General features: G+C 37.8%; 1 protein-coding gene across 1 annotated transcript in view; it reads right to left on the bottom strand.

Moving 5' to 3' along the window:
• Nucleotides 1–15,977, bottom strand: part of LOC149087880 (long-chain-fatty-acid--CoA ligase 1-like) — a 64,988-nt gene that overhangs the window by 30,030 nt on the left and 18,981 nt on the right. Inside the window, exons 2-6 of the mRNA XM_089242269.1 lie at nt 7,595–7,715; nt 5,858–5,925; nt 4,054–4,155; nt 1,942–2,041; nt 1,408–1,580 (exon numbers count right to left, since the gene is read on the bottom strand). Coding sequence (XP_089098395.1) covers nt 1,408–1,580; nt 1,942–2,041; nt 4,054–4,155; nt 5,858–5,925; nt 7,595–7,715 — 564 coding nt within the window. The remainder of the gene's footprint in view (nt 1–1,407; nt 1,581–1,941; nt 2,042–4,053; nt 4,156–5,857; nt 5,926–7,594; nt 7,716–15,977) is intronic.

The following is a 15,977-nucleotide window of genomic DNA, read 5'->3' as shown; positions in this document are numbered from 1 at the left end:
AATACTGCAGAGGAATGGGTATGAGCAGAACCGTAACTAGGGGGGAGCAGGCGGGTCTCATGCCCCCGGCGCTGGACCAGAGGGGGTGCAAATGTCATTCTCAAACCTTACCTTCAACATTACAACGCCAAAATGCACACTTGCTCCGGGTGACCAAGCATCTAGTTGCTTCCCTGGGTATGAGGTGTATATATATGTATAGTACTAGTAATGCATTGACAATACCATCAGAATTGTAAAAGAACAAAATTATGTTCATGAAACTAGGATTGCCATATTTGTTAGGAACATTCAGAATGCTCTGGCATGCCACAACAATTTTTAAAAAGAATTGAAGATTGCTATCTGTTTGCTGAATCTTGGCCGTCTTATTAGAAAATTATCAGCATGTTATACCAGACAGATAGTTCATGCTCTTCAGGAGAACAAAGATCCAAAAAAAAACAAAGTGACTGAGGATAGAGAATTCATGAGAATAATTTTTAACAGTTCAATCACACAAAAAATTATTTAGCTGCAGGCAATCTAGTACTGTATTTTTAACCTTTCTGAAAAAAACTCTTCCATTTTGTTACCTAGCTCTGACTTCTCTTCAATACTTTGAGCTAATCTTTTGCCTTTTACCTAGCTACCATGATAAATTCTACTCACTTTATGTGAATTCGTCTTATGTGACTATTTTGTGGAATCATTTACAGTCAGACCTCAGTATAATGCCATCTCTGAAGACCAAATAAAAATTACTTTATAAACAGGGAGACTTAATGATAAGCAAGACCAACATGCTATTTATACACATAAGACTTTCACAAACAGACCCTATAAATGGGGAGATGATAAAAGTAGCTAAGATGTTATACTGAGTTCTCACTGTAATTGCATAAAGCAAGGGACATTGATGGAACATTTCACACTTTCTAGTGTTTCAATGAATTTACAAATAAATTAGCTCCACAATTTTTCTTTCCTCCTCCTCACATTGCTGGTCATTTCATATCGACTCTTTGTCTTGAACAGCGAGTAACTCCCACTATATGGAGTATTAGCCTTTTTTGCCTTCTTTCAATTTTTCTTGGCTACTGAAGAAGGAACTTCATACACTTCCAAAACGCGTCTTGTTGTTCTTGTTTTATTTTGGGTTAACAAACGTTGTTTCCCTTTCCCTGGTATATAATAATGCTAGAGATGCAATGCCTCTATGACAATATTTTTCTGTGGTTAACAAAGTTTCGTTATACTGTATGACTATGAGAAAAATTAAACAGCCTACAGTTTCTTAACAATTGTTGAAGGCTGTTCCAGATTTCAATTTCAGTACTTCAACAGTACATTTTGCGATACTTATTTGTGTTAAGTTCATGTAAAATATAATGAAAAATATCTGATTTAATAGATTTGAAACATTACCTCTAGTTCTGAAAATGACATGAGATTGATTTTTGTTGATGAGAGGACAGACAGAAGTTCAGAAGTTGGTGGATCCATGAGAATCATGGTCTTCACAGATGGAACTTTACTAGGATCCCGCAGGATATTCAATGCATTTTTATTGCTGTTCACTATGACAAAAGGGATTTCAACTAAAAGAAACAAAAACAAAATAAAATAAACGAACATATTCTCAGAATTAGCTCACAACCACGTAATTAACTAATTGAGTTTTTCAGAGTGATGTACAGGAGTCATATAAACTCATAACAAGGTGCTCACAACTCATGCAACATTCATAAATAAGGCCTTATTTTACTTCAATTAAAAAAAGTTGTTTTTCTGAAAAAAACTTCAATCAGACTCCAAATACTTTAAAATAAAATTAATTTATCAAATCAAATGAAGCAGAAAGTAAACCTGCTTCACACACATAAAACCATTCATTGAAGAAGTGAAGACAAAAAGTTATCAAAATTTTATTGAAAAAAAAGTGAAATCAGACATTCACACCTTGTCTAATTACTGCATTTACATTTTCAGCTCCAAGAGAATCATAAAGAGGCACCAAAACCAATGAGTATGCAGCGCATGCAAACATAACAAGAGTAAACTGGAAAATGAAAAAAAAAAACCACATAATTAAAAATTAACACAATATAATCAGCATAACAGAACAAAAATCATTTATTTGCAATATTTTTCATAAATTTTGTTATGTATGTGAAAAAACCAGGTTTGTTTTACCCATAAATTTTATATTTGCCCTTCTGCCATCTTTAAAAAATTACTGCTTTGCAATAAATAATTATACAAATACATGCACCATAATTTTTTTTTAATTCAACAAGGTTGTTGCTGAAGATATTTGCTGCAGTGATGAAGGATATGGAAATCAATTTTTTTTTGAAGACTCTAGCTAGGAATCCTTTTATCTTAATGCAGACTGAGATAAAATTTTATGAGATATAAATTCTACTGCTACCCATGGCCCCCACATCCTGATGCAGGGCCCCAGAGGCTGGGATCTTTTACGGGCCCCCCGACCAGACTTTCACGGGGACTCCTTTATGATGAATTTATAGCATGAAAAACAAAAAAAATGATTAACCTCCCCCCCCCCCCCCCCGGGCCCTAGGGCTGGAGCCTTGTCAGCCCACCCCTTGTGAGGGCCATGCTGCTACCTAACCAAGCATGCATCTCATAAACATAAACATTTGTCTAAGTAATTGCCTGACGAATTGGTATATGTCAGAATGTGTTATGTGTGGCCCTAATGTATTTATAGAGAAAAGTTTTTCTTTCAAAACAAGCACAGCTCCAGTCTATAGCAACAAATAATTTACTATCAAATGAATTGTGCCAGAAGTATACATATGTATTTGCAGTCTGAGTGTGCATCTAACATGAGTAAATTTTGAGTGGTGCAATCTATTTTTAACACTATGAGTGATTTGTGAGATCAACTCATATTCATACCTTAAAGTTAAGAATCACAGAAAACCAACTTCAGCCAGAGATTAATACTGAATAAAATTTGAGTTGAGCATATTTATAGATATAAATACTCAAGCTTAACTGCACATGCACCTTATAGATATTTCTCTGGGGGAATTTAAAAGGAATTCATACATGCAGGAATGTGTTATACATGTGTGACCCTAACATGTTTATGTTGTCAGACATGTGCCTTAAAAATACTGAAGGGAGCTGGAGATGATCATATTTATAGAGATCAATATTGAAGGAAATTTGAGATTAGCATATTTATAAAGATAAATACCAGGAGAAATTCTAGATGATCTACTGCTCTCATTTAAACTTACGGAATATTTATAAATTTTCTATTTTATGCTAAATCCACACTTCTCTGTTATCCGGAACTCTGTTAACTAATATTGTTTTCCTGGTTATTTTTTTTTCTTTGATGATAAGAAAATTATCACCAGTCTGAAATTTGGTGGAAATGAAAACCAAGATGTTAATGAAAAGGCTAAGAGACTTTGCAAGAGCGAAAAATAAAAATGATGCTTCTAAGTGGTGTTTTTAAGGAATTTCTTGGTTGGAGCAGCAACAAATAACATTGCAATTCATCCTAAATAATATTGCTAAAAATAATTGTGACTAAACTGCATATGCACCTGGTAAAAACATTAATAACCAATTCTTTAATAAATTTATAGAAAACATTAGTGCATGAAGGATTGATCGATTGATGATTGCGTATGCTCAGAACATGGACAGATATACGGATGGTGGGCATTGCTTCCCCCCAGTGTCGAAGGTGGAGCTGATTGATCTAATGTAAATATGCATTTATGAATTGACATCATCATCGTGCCCCCAGCAATAATGACCGTGCCCCGAAGGCTTCCAGGTCTATCTCCGCCTATGGCTGTTGTGCACAAGTCAACTTTTCACCTCCTAAGAGGCCAAGAGGCCAGGTTGTGTCAGAAAGAGTGCATGAAGGAAAGTTTTATATATCTGACCCTTGTGTATTTATGCGTTCTGAGATGTGTGTTAAAATGCTGCAATCATTTTTCCAAACTGGAAGTGAAAATAGCAGATGTCATTATCAGTTGCATTCACTGACTATAAAAAATGGGGGAAAGGAGAAATACTCACCTCAGTTCTATTGGAAGCATTAGCTCCAACAAATGAATTCATGTGAGGTTTCAATCCCATTTCGATGAGAGCTGATCCAATATATTGAGACCTTAAAATTGCCTAAATAACATTTGAAATATTTTTGAGATTCACACAAAAACACACAATTTTGAATACCGATAAACAAATATGATTTGAAGTCACAGTAGGAAATCACATCAATTTACATATTTTTCATAGAAATACTAAAGGGAAGCATTCCTTTAAATTTTTTTTTTTTCGTACCGGACCCGATGTTTAGTAAAGTCTTGACCCTAAGCCCACATGCCCCTCTGAATGTGTAAATGTAAAAAGTAAACTTTACTTTAGGTTTTCCAGACAAGGTGGTCTCAACAACATCATGAGGATGAAACATGTTCTCTGGATTCTTACCTCCATGGAATTATCAGCTTACCAATTTATATAAGCTGTAATCAAGCCTTATTAGCAAGTCACCCAGATAACATGTCACTCCGGTCACGCGGGTCACTTTTTTACAATCCTGATTACCCTGATGATACTTTATAGCATTCTTATGTTATTAAACTATTGATAATGTATCTCCCACACACTCAGCTTAAAAATTCACACTTTTGTGAAAGTAAGCCTTCAAATTTTTACACAAATTGGAAACTCTTCATACAATTTGCCTGATAAACTCATGCGAAAATTCCCAACAGAAGTAGAAATGGCAAAAAAATCGGTGCTGAAACATGGCTGTGAGAAGAATATACAGCAGAATAAAAGCACATGACACAAAGTTCAACACTATAACAGTGCAGAAAATGTTTCATCTGATTGCTAACATTACCTGCATGTAAATATGCAAATGAGGCCTAAAAGAAAGACCTAGTAAAATTTCTGCAGCTAACCACCTTAGATGTGATTTCACTTTTATTTTGTCATGACTCCTGAATATACAAATACAAATACAAATACAAATACAAATACAACGCCACAACAGGCAAATTGCCCAACAAGGTGGCTGACTTAAGAACATCATGGATCCCCGAGCCCCTACCTACTACTGCTATACCACACATGCACCCCCCCCCCGCGGAACCCCCCAACGAATCGGTACATGCGGGAATGTGCGTGTACGTGTAGTGCAACCTGACGTAAAGTTTGTTTCTGTGTAATGCTTGTTATGTGTAGTACTGTCATCTGCCCCCAGTTTTTCTAACTATGAGTGAAGTGTTATGGTTGAATGATTTACCGTTGTAGGACTGTTGCTCTCTGTGGCGAGACTTTTTAACGGGGAGATCGGCTCGCATTTGCGCCTTGAAGTTGGGAACCACAGAAAACCAACTTCAGCCGACCACCACTGTGGGGTTCGAACCCGGATCCTCGCATCACGAGTCCGGCACTATAACCACTCGACCACCACAGCGGCATATAAATATTAAAAAATGAATAACAAATGAAGCAACCTACTGCAATGCAAATGTATTGGAATGTAAATCAATAAATGATAGCTGAGCCCAGCACTTGCTATGCGAACCATTATTATTGTCAAGTTAATGCAAATAAAAAAAACTTAGTATTATTATGAGTGTTATTATTATTATTACAATGATGCCATTATTAATATTATTTCCTTAAGCAGGTTTAAAGCCCTAGCAGACAAATGAGACAGTAAAATTCAGTCGAAGCAGGCAATCACAGAGCGAAAAAAAAAATTAAACCTAGGTGCCACATTTGGCTACTTTCTGAACAGTATCTACACTCCATGCCACACGATTTCAGTGCGAAGTCAGCAGATGATATATAGAATTTACGCTACCTCACTGTACTTCACCCATTCAAATACACCAGTCTTTGGGTTTTTGGTGCCGAGAAAATCTCCATCATCTGCATTGGAAAAATTAAAACATGAATAAAAATAAGCAATACAATCAAAAACAATTTTATAAGCATGTCGAGAATACGAGTTCTGTTAAAACTTTGAAAAATCTTGAAATTTTTCCAAGATTTTGAATCATAGACTAGAAAAAAGAAAAATGTTTTTCAGCCTACTACTATTTCTTAAACGTATATGCCCCTCGTACACATGCCTCTAGAGTTTCTAATGAATCGGCCCATGCCAGAATGTGTGTTATTAGTGTATGTGTGGTCTTAACGTATTTATGCTGTCAAGTTTTTTATGTTCAATCTGCCTTCCATTTTCTGAAGTAAAGATGGAAATGGTTGAATCTTCATGTTATGTCAGTATCGTGTTTTAGGTCTTTTCAGCCTGCCATATTTCAGTGAAGAAAAAATCTCCTTGAATAACACATTGCATTCAATTTAAAATTGTGCTCACTGGAAAAGTATTGTGAAGGTAAATAAAAACAATAGTATAGGAAAATAAGTAACATTGACTACAGCAAGTGATAGAAACAAAAGGCTAGGGGAGGTGCTTGACAAATCCTATGTGTCGAGTTGCCATGATGACTAAAGTCTATGCAACCCTCACAGAAAATCAACTTTGGCTGACTACCATTGTGCCAGCTACTTGGCCTGAAGACCCGGGTCACTCTGATGAGAATACAACATAATTCCCCCATGACCAAACCATGGCGTAATAAGGGATATGATAAGGACTGAATGGGTATCAAACTCATGACATGTTGAACATTTTTTTGGTCAAAAAACTGAATAGAATCCTCGGTTTCATTCTAAAAAAAAGGTGTCGTCACATTCTCCTAAAGTGATCCTTCCACTTTTCCGGGGCTTGGTTCATCCTGGATTGGAGTATGCCGAAAGGTTTTGGAGACCATATTTACAGAGAGATATTGACATGGTCGAGGGCTGCAGAGAAGAGCAACGCATGCTTTTTATGGCATTGTTTTTGATCAGTAGGGAGAAATGGGGGGGGGGGGAAGAAAATAAATATCCTCAAGGATAGCTGCTGGAGTTCTCCCCCCCCCCCCTTTACTTACTGAAAAATGAACCCTCTATTTTTGTAATGAAGGTCATATAAGGTTAGAGGCCATCTTTCTGGTCAAACTATTTTTACACGTTTGAATTTGCGTATTACAGATTTGTATTTATTATGCCTGAATTTGTGAAATAAAAAAAAATGCATCAGCACCCACTTTTACAGAATTCTTTTTTTAAAAATGAACGTTACAAATCCTGTCAGTACTAATTGGCTACACAAAGGCCTTGAATCATTAACCAGCCAGACCTGGTTTGAGAGGTGTGACACTCTTAATTTCAGAGTCTGCCAGTTTGTATAATGCAGATTATTACACGTCACGAGACAACCCTGATGGGTATAAATTGAACGAATAACAGAATCAATGTCACACGCATGGCCCCCACATCCTGAAGCAGGCCCCTTGTCCAAACTTTTCACAGGCAACTACTCTATAGTCAATTTATAGCATGAAAAATAAAAAAATGAGAATTGTCCCATGCCCCAGGGCTAGAGTTTTGTCAGCCGTTTCCCATGTGGAGGCCATAGTTACATGTGCCAATGTGGAAGAAATTCCTTTACAATTACAGACACCAACCTTCAGTGGTGTTATTGACTTACTTGAAACTTCCAAGCCATAGCGTAGAGTATCAAAAACTGTAGTGACATTGGGATCAGGAACTTGAGTCACAAAGTCGAAGGGATCATCGATGAGTTTAGAAGCTCTGATTCGCTCCGGACCCTAAACATATATACATAGATATCAATGTGTACATCAATTCAAGCAATGATACAAATTACGTCATGAAATGCCTATGTGGGTTAACTCTAATAAGTAAATGTTCATTCGGATTTATAAGTTCAACCATAAGCTCCACAAGGGGAAGGATGACAGGACTTTAGCCTGAGCCCTCAGGATCAACCTATAGTATTTTCAGTTAATGACACTATAGGCTAAGATTGTGTGAGATGGGTGAAAGCAAAGCATGTAAATCATACATCCTCTTCATAAAATGTATGAGACAAACAGGGCTGGCCGATTGTTCAATAAATTTCAATGATGACAAACATGATAACGAGACTTAAGACGCTGATCACCAAAGCTGCTTGAAAGTTAACTATGTGATAGTTACTCTCAACACACCTTTGCTGATGGCAAGAAATGAAAATGTGCTAAAATAGATAAGGATAGCATGGTTAGTGCCAACATGGCAACTTTTTTTCCATTCCAAAATTAACAACCCTAATAGCCGATACATCTGTACCCAATCAAAATATGTGAGAAATGAGGAAAAATACAGAAAAATTATGCAACCGTTAATTGAATTAACGGTTAATTAACGTGGTTGTTAAAGGGTTGCCAAAACCATCACATACTTATTCACAGTTAGGTTAATTCCCAATATATCGCATACCGCTGCTTCATGAAAATGTTCAGAAGTGATTTGGTGAGATTTTCTACGGTTGCCAGTGGGACAACAGCAACACCCAAATGATGTTTAAAATTTTACCATAGAGGAGTTGTTGGCAACATATCACTCTTTTGGAATAGTCGAAAACTTGGTGACACAAAGGTATACCACTACTACTACTAAACCAGCCATGCACCTCGTCCATATTCCGCTGTGGAACTTCTAACAAATTGGTACATGTTGGAATGTGTGTGTATGTATAGTGAACCGTCCGTGAAGTTTATTTCTGTGTAATGCTCGTTATTTGTTGTGCTTCCATCTGCAATCAATTTTTTAACCTATGAGTTTTGTCTCAAATCATAGTGAGTGAAGTGTAAGGAATGAATAATTGTAACATTGCAGGCCTGTTGCTCTCTGCGGCGCGACTTTTCAACTGGGAAATCGGCTTGCATTCGCACTTCGAAGTTAGGAACCACATAAAACCAACTTCAGCCAACCCCTACTACGGTGACGGTGTCCGTCATTATAACCACTCAAACAAAAAAAAATGTATACCATGAAAAAAAAGGTATTGCATTGGGAGCAAACCAATTTTTTTTGCATATTTGTATGCCTTCTTTGTTGGCCATCTTAAACTGACCCCTGCAAAAGTGGCGATATCTTGGTGAGAAAAAAAAGTCGCCACATAGGTGCTGACTACATGCTTATGGAAAATTAACCAAAAAAAACACACACATTGTCACCAATGAAAATATTTTGAAAGAGCCAAAGCGCTAGGGTAATTGGTTGGTGAGAAAAGTGATAGCCGAATTCGCCGTAACGCCAGAGGTTTTCGTATGAATAGGTTTCTTGCGCCGCGTGAATTGAATTAGACCATTTCGCACTGGCAGAAAAGTGTTACATAATTACGCTATGCGTTTGTGCTTTCTTAGATCAGGGCGGCTATATTATAGTATATGGCCTTGGCATCAGCTACTCTGTCGTCTGCATGCTCCGGTTTGAAGGGAAGGAAAAGAAAACACACAAGAGTGAAGAGAATATCGGCAAAACTGCGGCGCACGACGCTTTTAACTCATCCAGAAGCAGTCGGTCTATCACGCCCGACGTAAAGCGCTGTCGTCAGGCGTATTGCGCTCTGTAGGAAAACAGTCATGCTACTTTTCTTTACTGGTGAGTGGACGGCGTGTCGCGCTGGGCGAATCACCTTGCGCGCGACACAGGAAAACCCGGCTTTAACCCTGCTTTCGGAATCTCAGCCAGACTAAAAAATTTACAAGGAGTGAGCGCCTCTCTTTCCCCCCCCCCTCCCCCAGGATGAAGCTTATTGAGCCATGAGTTCAATTTGAAAAGAAAAGAAAACAGGTATACGATTCTATTTAGCATTCAAATAATTTAAAACATTAAAATTAAACTTTAAAATCAATATTTATGGAAAAAGAATGCTTTTATAAAACAAAAAGTTATCAATTTTTTATAACAAACGTTCAAGATATGGAGAAAACAAAGCAAGTGCCATTGTTTACAAACAAGGTTTGAAACGGTTACGGTTACAGTTGAATAAAGCAAGACGATGGGCTGCATGGTGGAAAGAATATCCACAAATGGGCTGCAGTGACCAGCTTCAGTACATTGAGCTTATATTAAAGCTATACTAAATATAAGCTCGATGGTTCAGTTTTAAAATTCGTAAATATAAATAAATTGGGTTCAACATGAATCAGCTCAGAATCAGACGAGTCTTACATAATTTATCTGACCATATTTCCTTGACAAAAATATAGTACATCTAACCATATTTGCTCGAGAAAAATACGGGAATCTGGTTTCGGAATTCATGAGGTGACCATACGTCCTGTATTTCCCGGGACAGTCCTGGTATTTTCTGTATTTTTGGCCGTCCCGACTTTTTGGCAAAAGTGTCCCGGTTTTTCCCGTATTTTACACGAAGCCTACTTGAATTTTTATTCATTATTGAAGTCAAAGATTGAAATTATTTTTTCAACTAATAAACTCTATTATCAAGGAAACAGTTATTTTCCGGATATTACGCTGAGGTGAGCTCGGAAAGAAAAGTCATCACGTCTCCGCCGGGACTCAAACCCAGGCCCTCTTGCATACCGGGCAAGCATGCTACCATCTACACCACTGGAGACACATGAATCTGCCTTCCTAATTTCACGCACTGTGTCGTGAGGCGCTGAAGTAGAGGCATTAGTAGCCTCTCTTAACTTCAGGAAATGGCCCCCGGGTGGGACGGTTTAGAGAGATATAGATGGCTTCTTTCTCAGCCAGAGATGCTTGCCCGGTATGCAAGAGGGCCTGGGTTCGAGTCCCGGCGGAGACGTGATGACTTTTCTTTCCGAGCTCACCTCAGCGTAATATCCGGAAAATAACTGTTTCCTTGATATCTCTGGCTGAGAAAGAAGCCATCTATATCTCTCTAAACTCTATTATGATAATTACAACTATAAATGAGAATATTAATCTCCCACATTTGTCTTGGTGAACGTTTTTTTCGTGAAATTCATTTTGATTCACTGCAATTTGCAGTAACGCTTCATTTCCCACCATTAGGATTTTTCCGTAGTTTTAACAACATTTGGCAACTTTGTTCGGTTTTGGCGATGTCCCGTATTTGGAATCTCAATATCCCGTATTTTTCTCGAGGAAATATGGTCAGAATAGAAATGCAGGACATTGCCAAAAATGATACCAAAAGTTGCTAACTCGTGCTGAAACAACACCCCCTATCATCGAGCTTATATTATATTATACATAAGCTCGATGCCCCCCTATAGATCTATAGCGGGTGTTGGCTAAAATCACAGAAAAGTCGCCAGTCAAGGGAAATGCTGAAGTACCACTTCATATCACAGTGAATTAAAATAGAAAATATGTGACAAATATGTGGGATGAATATTCTTATTTGTAGTCGTAACTATCATAATATAATTTCACAGTTGGGAAGATAATTTTGATCGTTGAAGAAGTCAAGTTAGCTTCGTTGAAAATACGTGAAAAACCAGGACTGTCTCGGGAAGTATGGTCACAGTAATATGGCGGGAAATGAAGCACTACAGTTGAACCTCTCATAATGGACACTTTACTGATCCTCCCGGTCCCGTGGAATAGGGCTTCAATATACAGTCAAATCCCGTTTTAACGAATACCGTTATAGCGAAAATCTCGTTTTAACGAACACTTTTTTAATCCCCCAAATGAATTCACATAGGAACAATGCTAGGTAACCTAGAATTCCTTTATAACGAAATTTCGTTTTAACAAAGTGATTCCTGCGGTCTCTTGGCGTTCTTTATAACGGGATTCGACTGTATTTCATTCCCCGTTAGCGGAACCTTTCGATAGCGGACAGTAAAATCAAGCAAACTCGAATTTTTCTTTAAAAACTCTAATTTAATAATTTTTGGTCATAAACCGAGAATTTATTTTATTTAAGTAAGAATATGTTTAATCCGAAGCTCTCGTGTTGGTAAACAGAGCGGCAACTAGATACTTTGTTACTCGGGCAAACACGCATTTTGGTGCCCCCTTGACATGTAGAAGATGCAATTAAAGGGGGTATTCAGCGCCACTTCTGGTACAGCACCCGGGCACCAGAGCCGCCTGCTCCCCCTCAGTTGCGGCCCTGTTGGTAAATACGGTAAATCGAAAATTAATTATTTAATTAACTGAACATAACTGTGGTCCGAGGATGGTGAATTCGAATGGTGGTGAGAGATGGGTCTTGTTTGTTGATACGTGAGAACAGTCCCGTAGCCAGAAATAACGTTCAGAGGATTGACCATTTGCATTTTGGGGTGGGGGGGGGGGCAAAAGTGGTCGGACAATAGATATAGCCATCTTTTCACCCTTTTTTGAGTAATTTTCTCACATTTCGGGGGGGGGGGAAATCCAGACCCCACAAGTCCCCACCCTCCTCGCTACGGCCTTGCGTGAGAAGAAAGCCGGCATTACAAGACTGATAATGTTGTTATGAATGTTTGTTTGTGTATTTTTTCAGACTGATTTTAATTTAACTTTATTTCATTGCAAAATATGCGCAAAGTAAAAATAATTGATTGGTTTAGTGAAGAGAAGAAAAAAATATAAATTTTTCCATATGTATTAGAATTTCCAACTTTATTTGGGAATTATGCATAATCGCCAGTATAAAAGCGATGAATGCAGTACAATTTAAACGAACTTTCTTTATCGAGACGACTTGTCATTCATTTCAATATTAAAACGAACAACAAACAATAGCAATAAAGCTTTATAATAGAAGCCAAATGTTGTATAAAACCTTATGTCGTAAAAACGAGGTTCTACTGAATATCGTACCTTCCCATTAGCGAACACTCCGTGTTAGTGGATGAAATTTTCGGTCCTGTGGGTGTGCGTTATCGAGAGTTTGTATTGTAGTGCAAATTGCAGGGGATTAAAATGAATTCCACGAAATAAAACGGCCACCATGTGAGATCAATATATTCTTATTTATATTTTTATATATTTATTATTTTTTGTTGTTAATATATTGTATAAATGGAATAGCTTATCTCCGCTTCTAACACAATTGGCACGTTTAAAAATAAATACGATAAACTTGTTGGGATAGATTGGGGGAAAGCAATAGCTTCCCCCGATCTATCCCAACAAGTTAATCCCCCGATTAAACGATATCCATAGTTAGAATGAGGCAATCATAAATATTTTTTATGTGGGCAATGTATAATATTTTCCATGCATATAAGCAGTCTCTCCCCCCTACTAAACAAGCGCAAAGATAAACCTGTCAATGATAAAGCGTCTATTAAACCCGCACTGATCCCAGCTTAAAGTTTTTCTCCATTCCAATCATTATTCATGAGCATGTCTTTTTGATGCAAAAATGTCAGAACGGGAAAGTGAATAGAATTCGAACTGATTCATCAATGTTTTGGGCTACATAATAACTTATCATTCTAACATTAGCATTTTATCCATATAGCATCAATATCTGCACGCACACGCACACATTTTTATTATCCCCTTCTTTTCATTTAGTTTCCTAGGAAATGGGTCTGGTAACATTGATATTTCCTGTGTGAATTTCATGGAAAAAATTCATTTTTCTTATTACATATTTTCAGAATGAGCATATTCACACCACAAACTAAAAATGTATGCAAACATGGAATTCCTTCCACAAGAGGAGAAAAGGGTTCAGGGGAATAGAAGAAATAAAGTTGAATCGATTGACGAAAAACGAAACTCTCGAATCGTTATAAACGAATGTGTTCGGGAAAACCATTCAAACTTGGCGATTGAAAACAGCTATGTGGTGTGTTATTGTAAATTTTGATTGTGTGCAATATTTGACAGTTTTGTCGGAATTTTGCGAATTTTTGGTGATACTTGACGATGCCCCGTACTTGCGAACCAAATTCCCCGTATATTTCTCGAAAAAATGTGGTTAGCCCACCCAATAATCTGAGTGTTGTGCATGAATTTTTGGTGCTGTCATCTAGTTTGCTAACTATAAGGAAAGTCTAATTGAAAATTTGAATCGTTGTTGGTGTGTTGTTCCATCTGTGGAGAGACTTTTTAACGGCGACATCGGCTTGCATTCACGCTTGGAAGGTGGGAATCGCAGAACACCAACTTCAATACTATATACGTTGCATCCCAACAACTACTGATACGGAAGATTAGTTGGTCACGAAAATTCGTTAACGAAGATTTGCATTTGAGATTAGGAACTCTATGAATTTTAATCACACAACCATTTTGTTTCACAAACCCGTCGGTTGAAAGAAGAAAATCGACGTTGAGAGAAATAGCATTGTAAGGGTTACCGCGAGCTCTGAGGCTTGAAAAAGTCGATAAAAAAAAGATTAAAAGAAAATATTTTACTTAATTGCAAATGAAATAAAGATAATTTGTATCAATCGGTTATTAGTTCTTTAAAACAAAAGTGAAAAAAGAAATCAAAGACACAGTGTAAAATTGCCAAGCAAAAAAATTGGCATGTATTTTCCTGAGATCCTATTTTGCTCCCCATATCGTCAAGATTTTAAAAAGTAAACTACTACACCAACATAAAGAGAAACGATGTCACTTTCCGCTGTTCACACGAAGTACGAAAGCCTGGATAACCAAGCGGAGATGAAGATGAATTCGGAAAGAAAATTCACATTTCTTTGTGGGAAATCGAACCATCAACCTCACACTGCCTGGACGAGTGCTCTGCTCTACCACTAGGCTACTATTATTAAACCAGACATGCACCTCGTCCATAATATTCCTCTGCGGAACCTCTAACGAATTGATACATATTGGAATGTGTGTGTATAGTGAACCTTCCTTGAAGTTTGTTTCTGTGTAATGCTTGTTATGTGTAGTGCCGCCATTTGCAATCAGTTTTTTTAACTATGAGTTTTTTCTCAAGTGAGTGAAGTGTAAGGAATGAATAATTGTAACGTGGTAGGCCTGTTGCTCTCTGCGGCGAGTTTTTTATCTATCACTAGGCTACAGAGAGAGGACAGATATTTTCTTTCCTTAGAGCATATGTATGAACGCTGAACGAGACTGCGCATGGACAGCCTCCTAGCTCAGCTATTAGCTCTCACGACGTCAGCTCCAGATGTCGACACTTAAAGCCGAAACACACTACAGCTATCTGGGTGAAGACGTCGTAAGAGCTATTAGCTGAGCCAGTAGGCTGTCCATGCGCAGCGTTTATACATATGTTCTTCGGAAAGAAAATATCTGTCCTCTGTAGTTTAATGGTAGAGCACTCGCACAGACAATGAGATGTTGGTGGATCGACTCCTTTTATCATTCCAATTTTCTTTTCTTCCAAAACTGAGTGCATCGCCCATCACTATAATAAGGCTACGAACAAACAGGCATGAAGCGGAAGGGGATTGAGGTTGATTTTACTTACACATTTCATGTAAACATTCCCACAAAATTTCAGCAGTTTTTACAAGGTAGGTTTAGAAGAGCTGTAAAAACTTCGATCTGAGAAAAACACGCTGAAGGTTTGTTGCTTGGATACTTTTACACTATCTTTCATTTATATTGGTACGGTGTTGCTCTTCTCTTTAAAATAGAAGGCTCTAGAGCAAGGGCCGTAATTCTGTACGAGGTTCATGTACAATTAAGTAGTAGTAGTGTCCAAGGGCGTAGCCAGGGGGGGGGGGGGACTTGGAGGTCCGGTCCACCACCGAAATGTGAGAAAAAGGCCGAAAAAAGGGAAAAAGATTGCCAAATCCATTGTTCTGTCACTTTGGTCCCCCCCCCCGAATGAAATTTCTGGCTACGCCCCTGGTAGTGTCGTGCATTCCTTTTTTTCTTCCACTTTGAAAGAGCCAATTGACACGACTTATCCTTTGCATTTGATTTGCATCTAAGAAAAATATTTTTAAAATCATTTTTATGGAGCTTCAGAGTTCATTTCACACCACGAGATTGGTTATTACATTTTAGGGGTCATTCAAGTATTACGTCAGCATCGGGGGGGGTTTCGGATTAGCTGACTTTTGATGACCGGGGGGGAGGGGGGTTTGCAGGTTGCTTACGTCATCAACCACCCCTTTTTGAAAATATGA

The sequence above is a fragment of the Pholcus phalangioides genome, unplaced genomic scaffold (assembly GCF_987345545.1).
Source record: "Pholcus phalangioides strain wild (caught in Gottingen) unplaced genomic scaffold, Ppha-v1.0 ptg000003l_1, whole genome shotgun sequence".
Lineage (NCBI taxonomy): Eukaryota > Metazoa > Arthropoda > Arachnida > Araneae > Pholcidae > Pholcus > Pholcus phalangioides.
The sequence above is the reverse complement of the archived record's forward strand: the minus strand, read 5'-3'. Positions and strand labels throughout refer to the sequence as shown.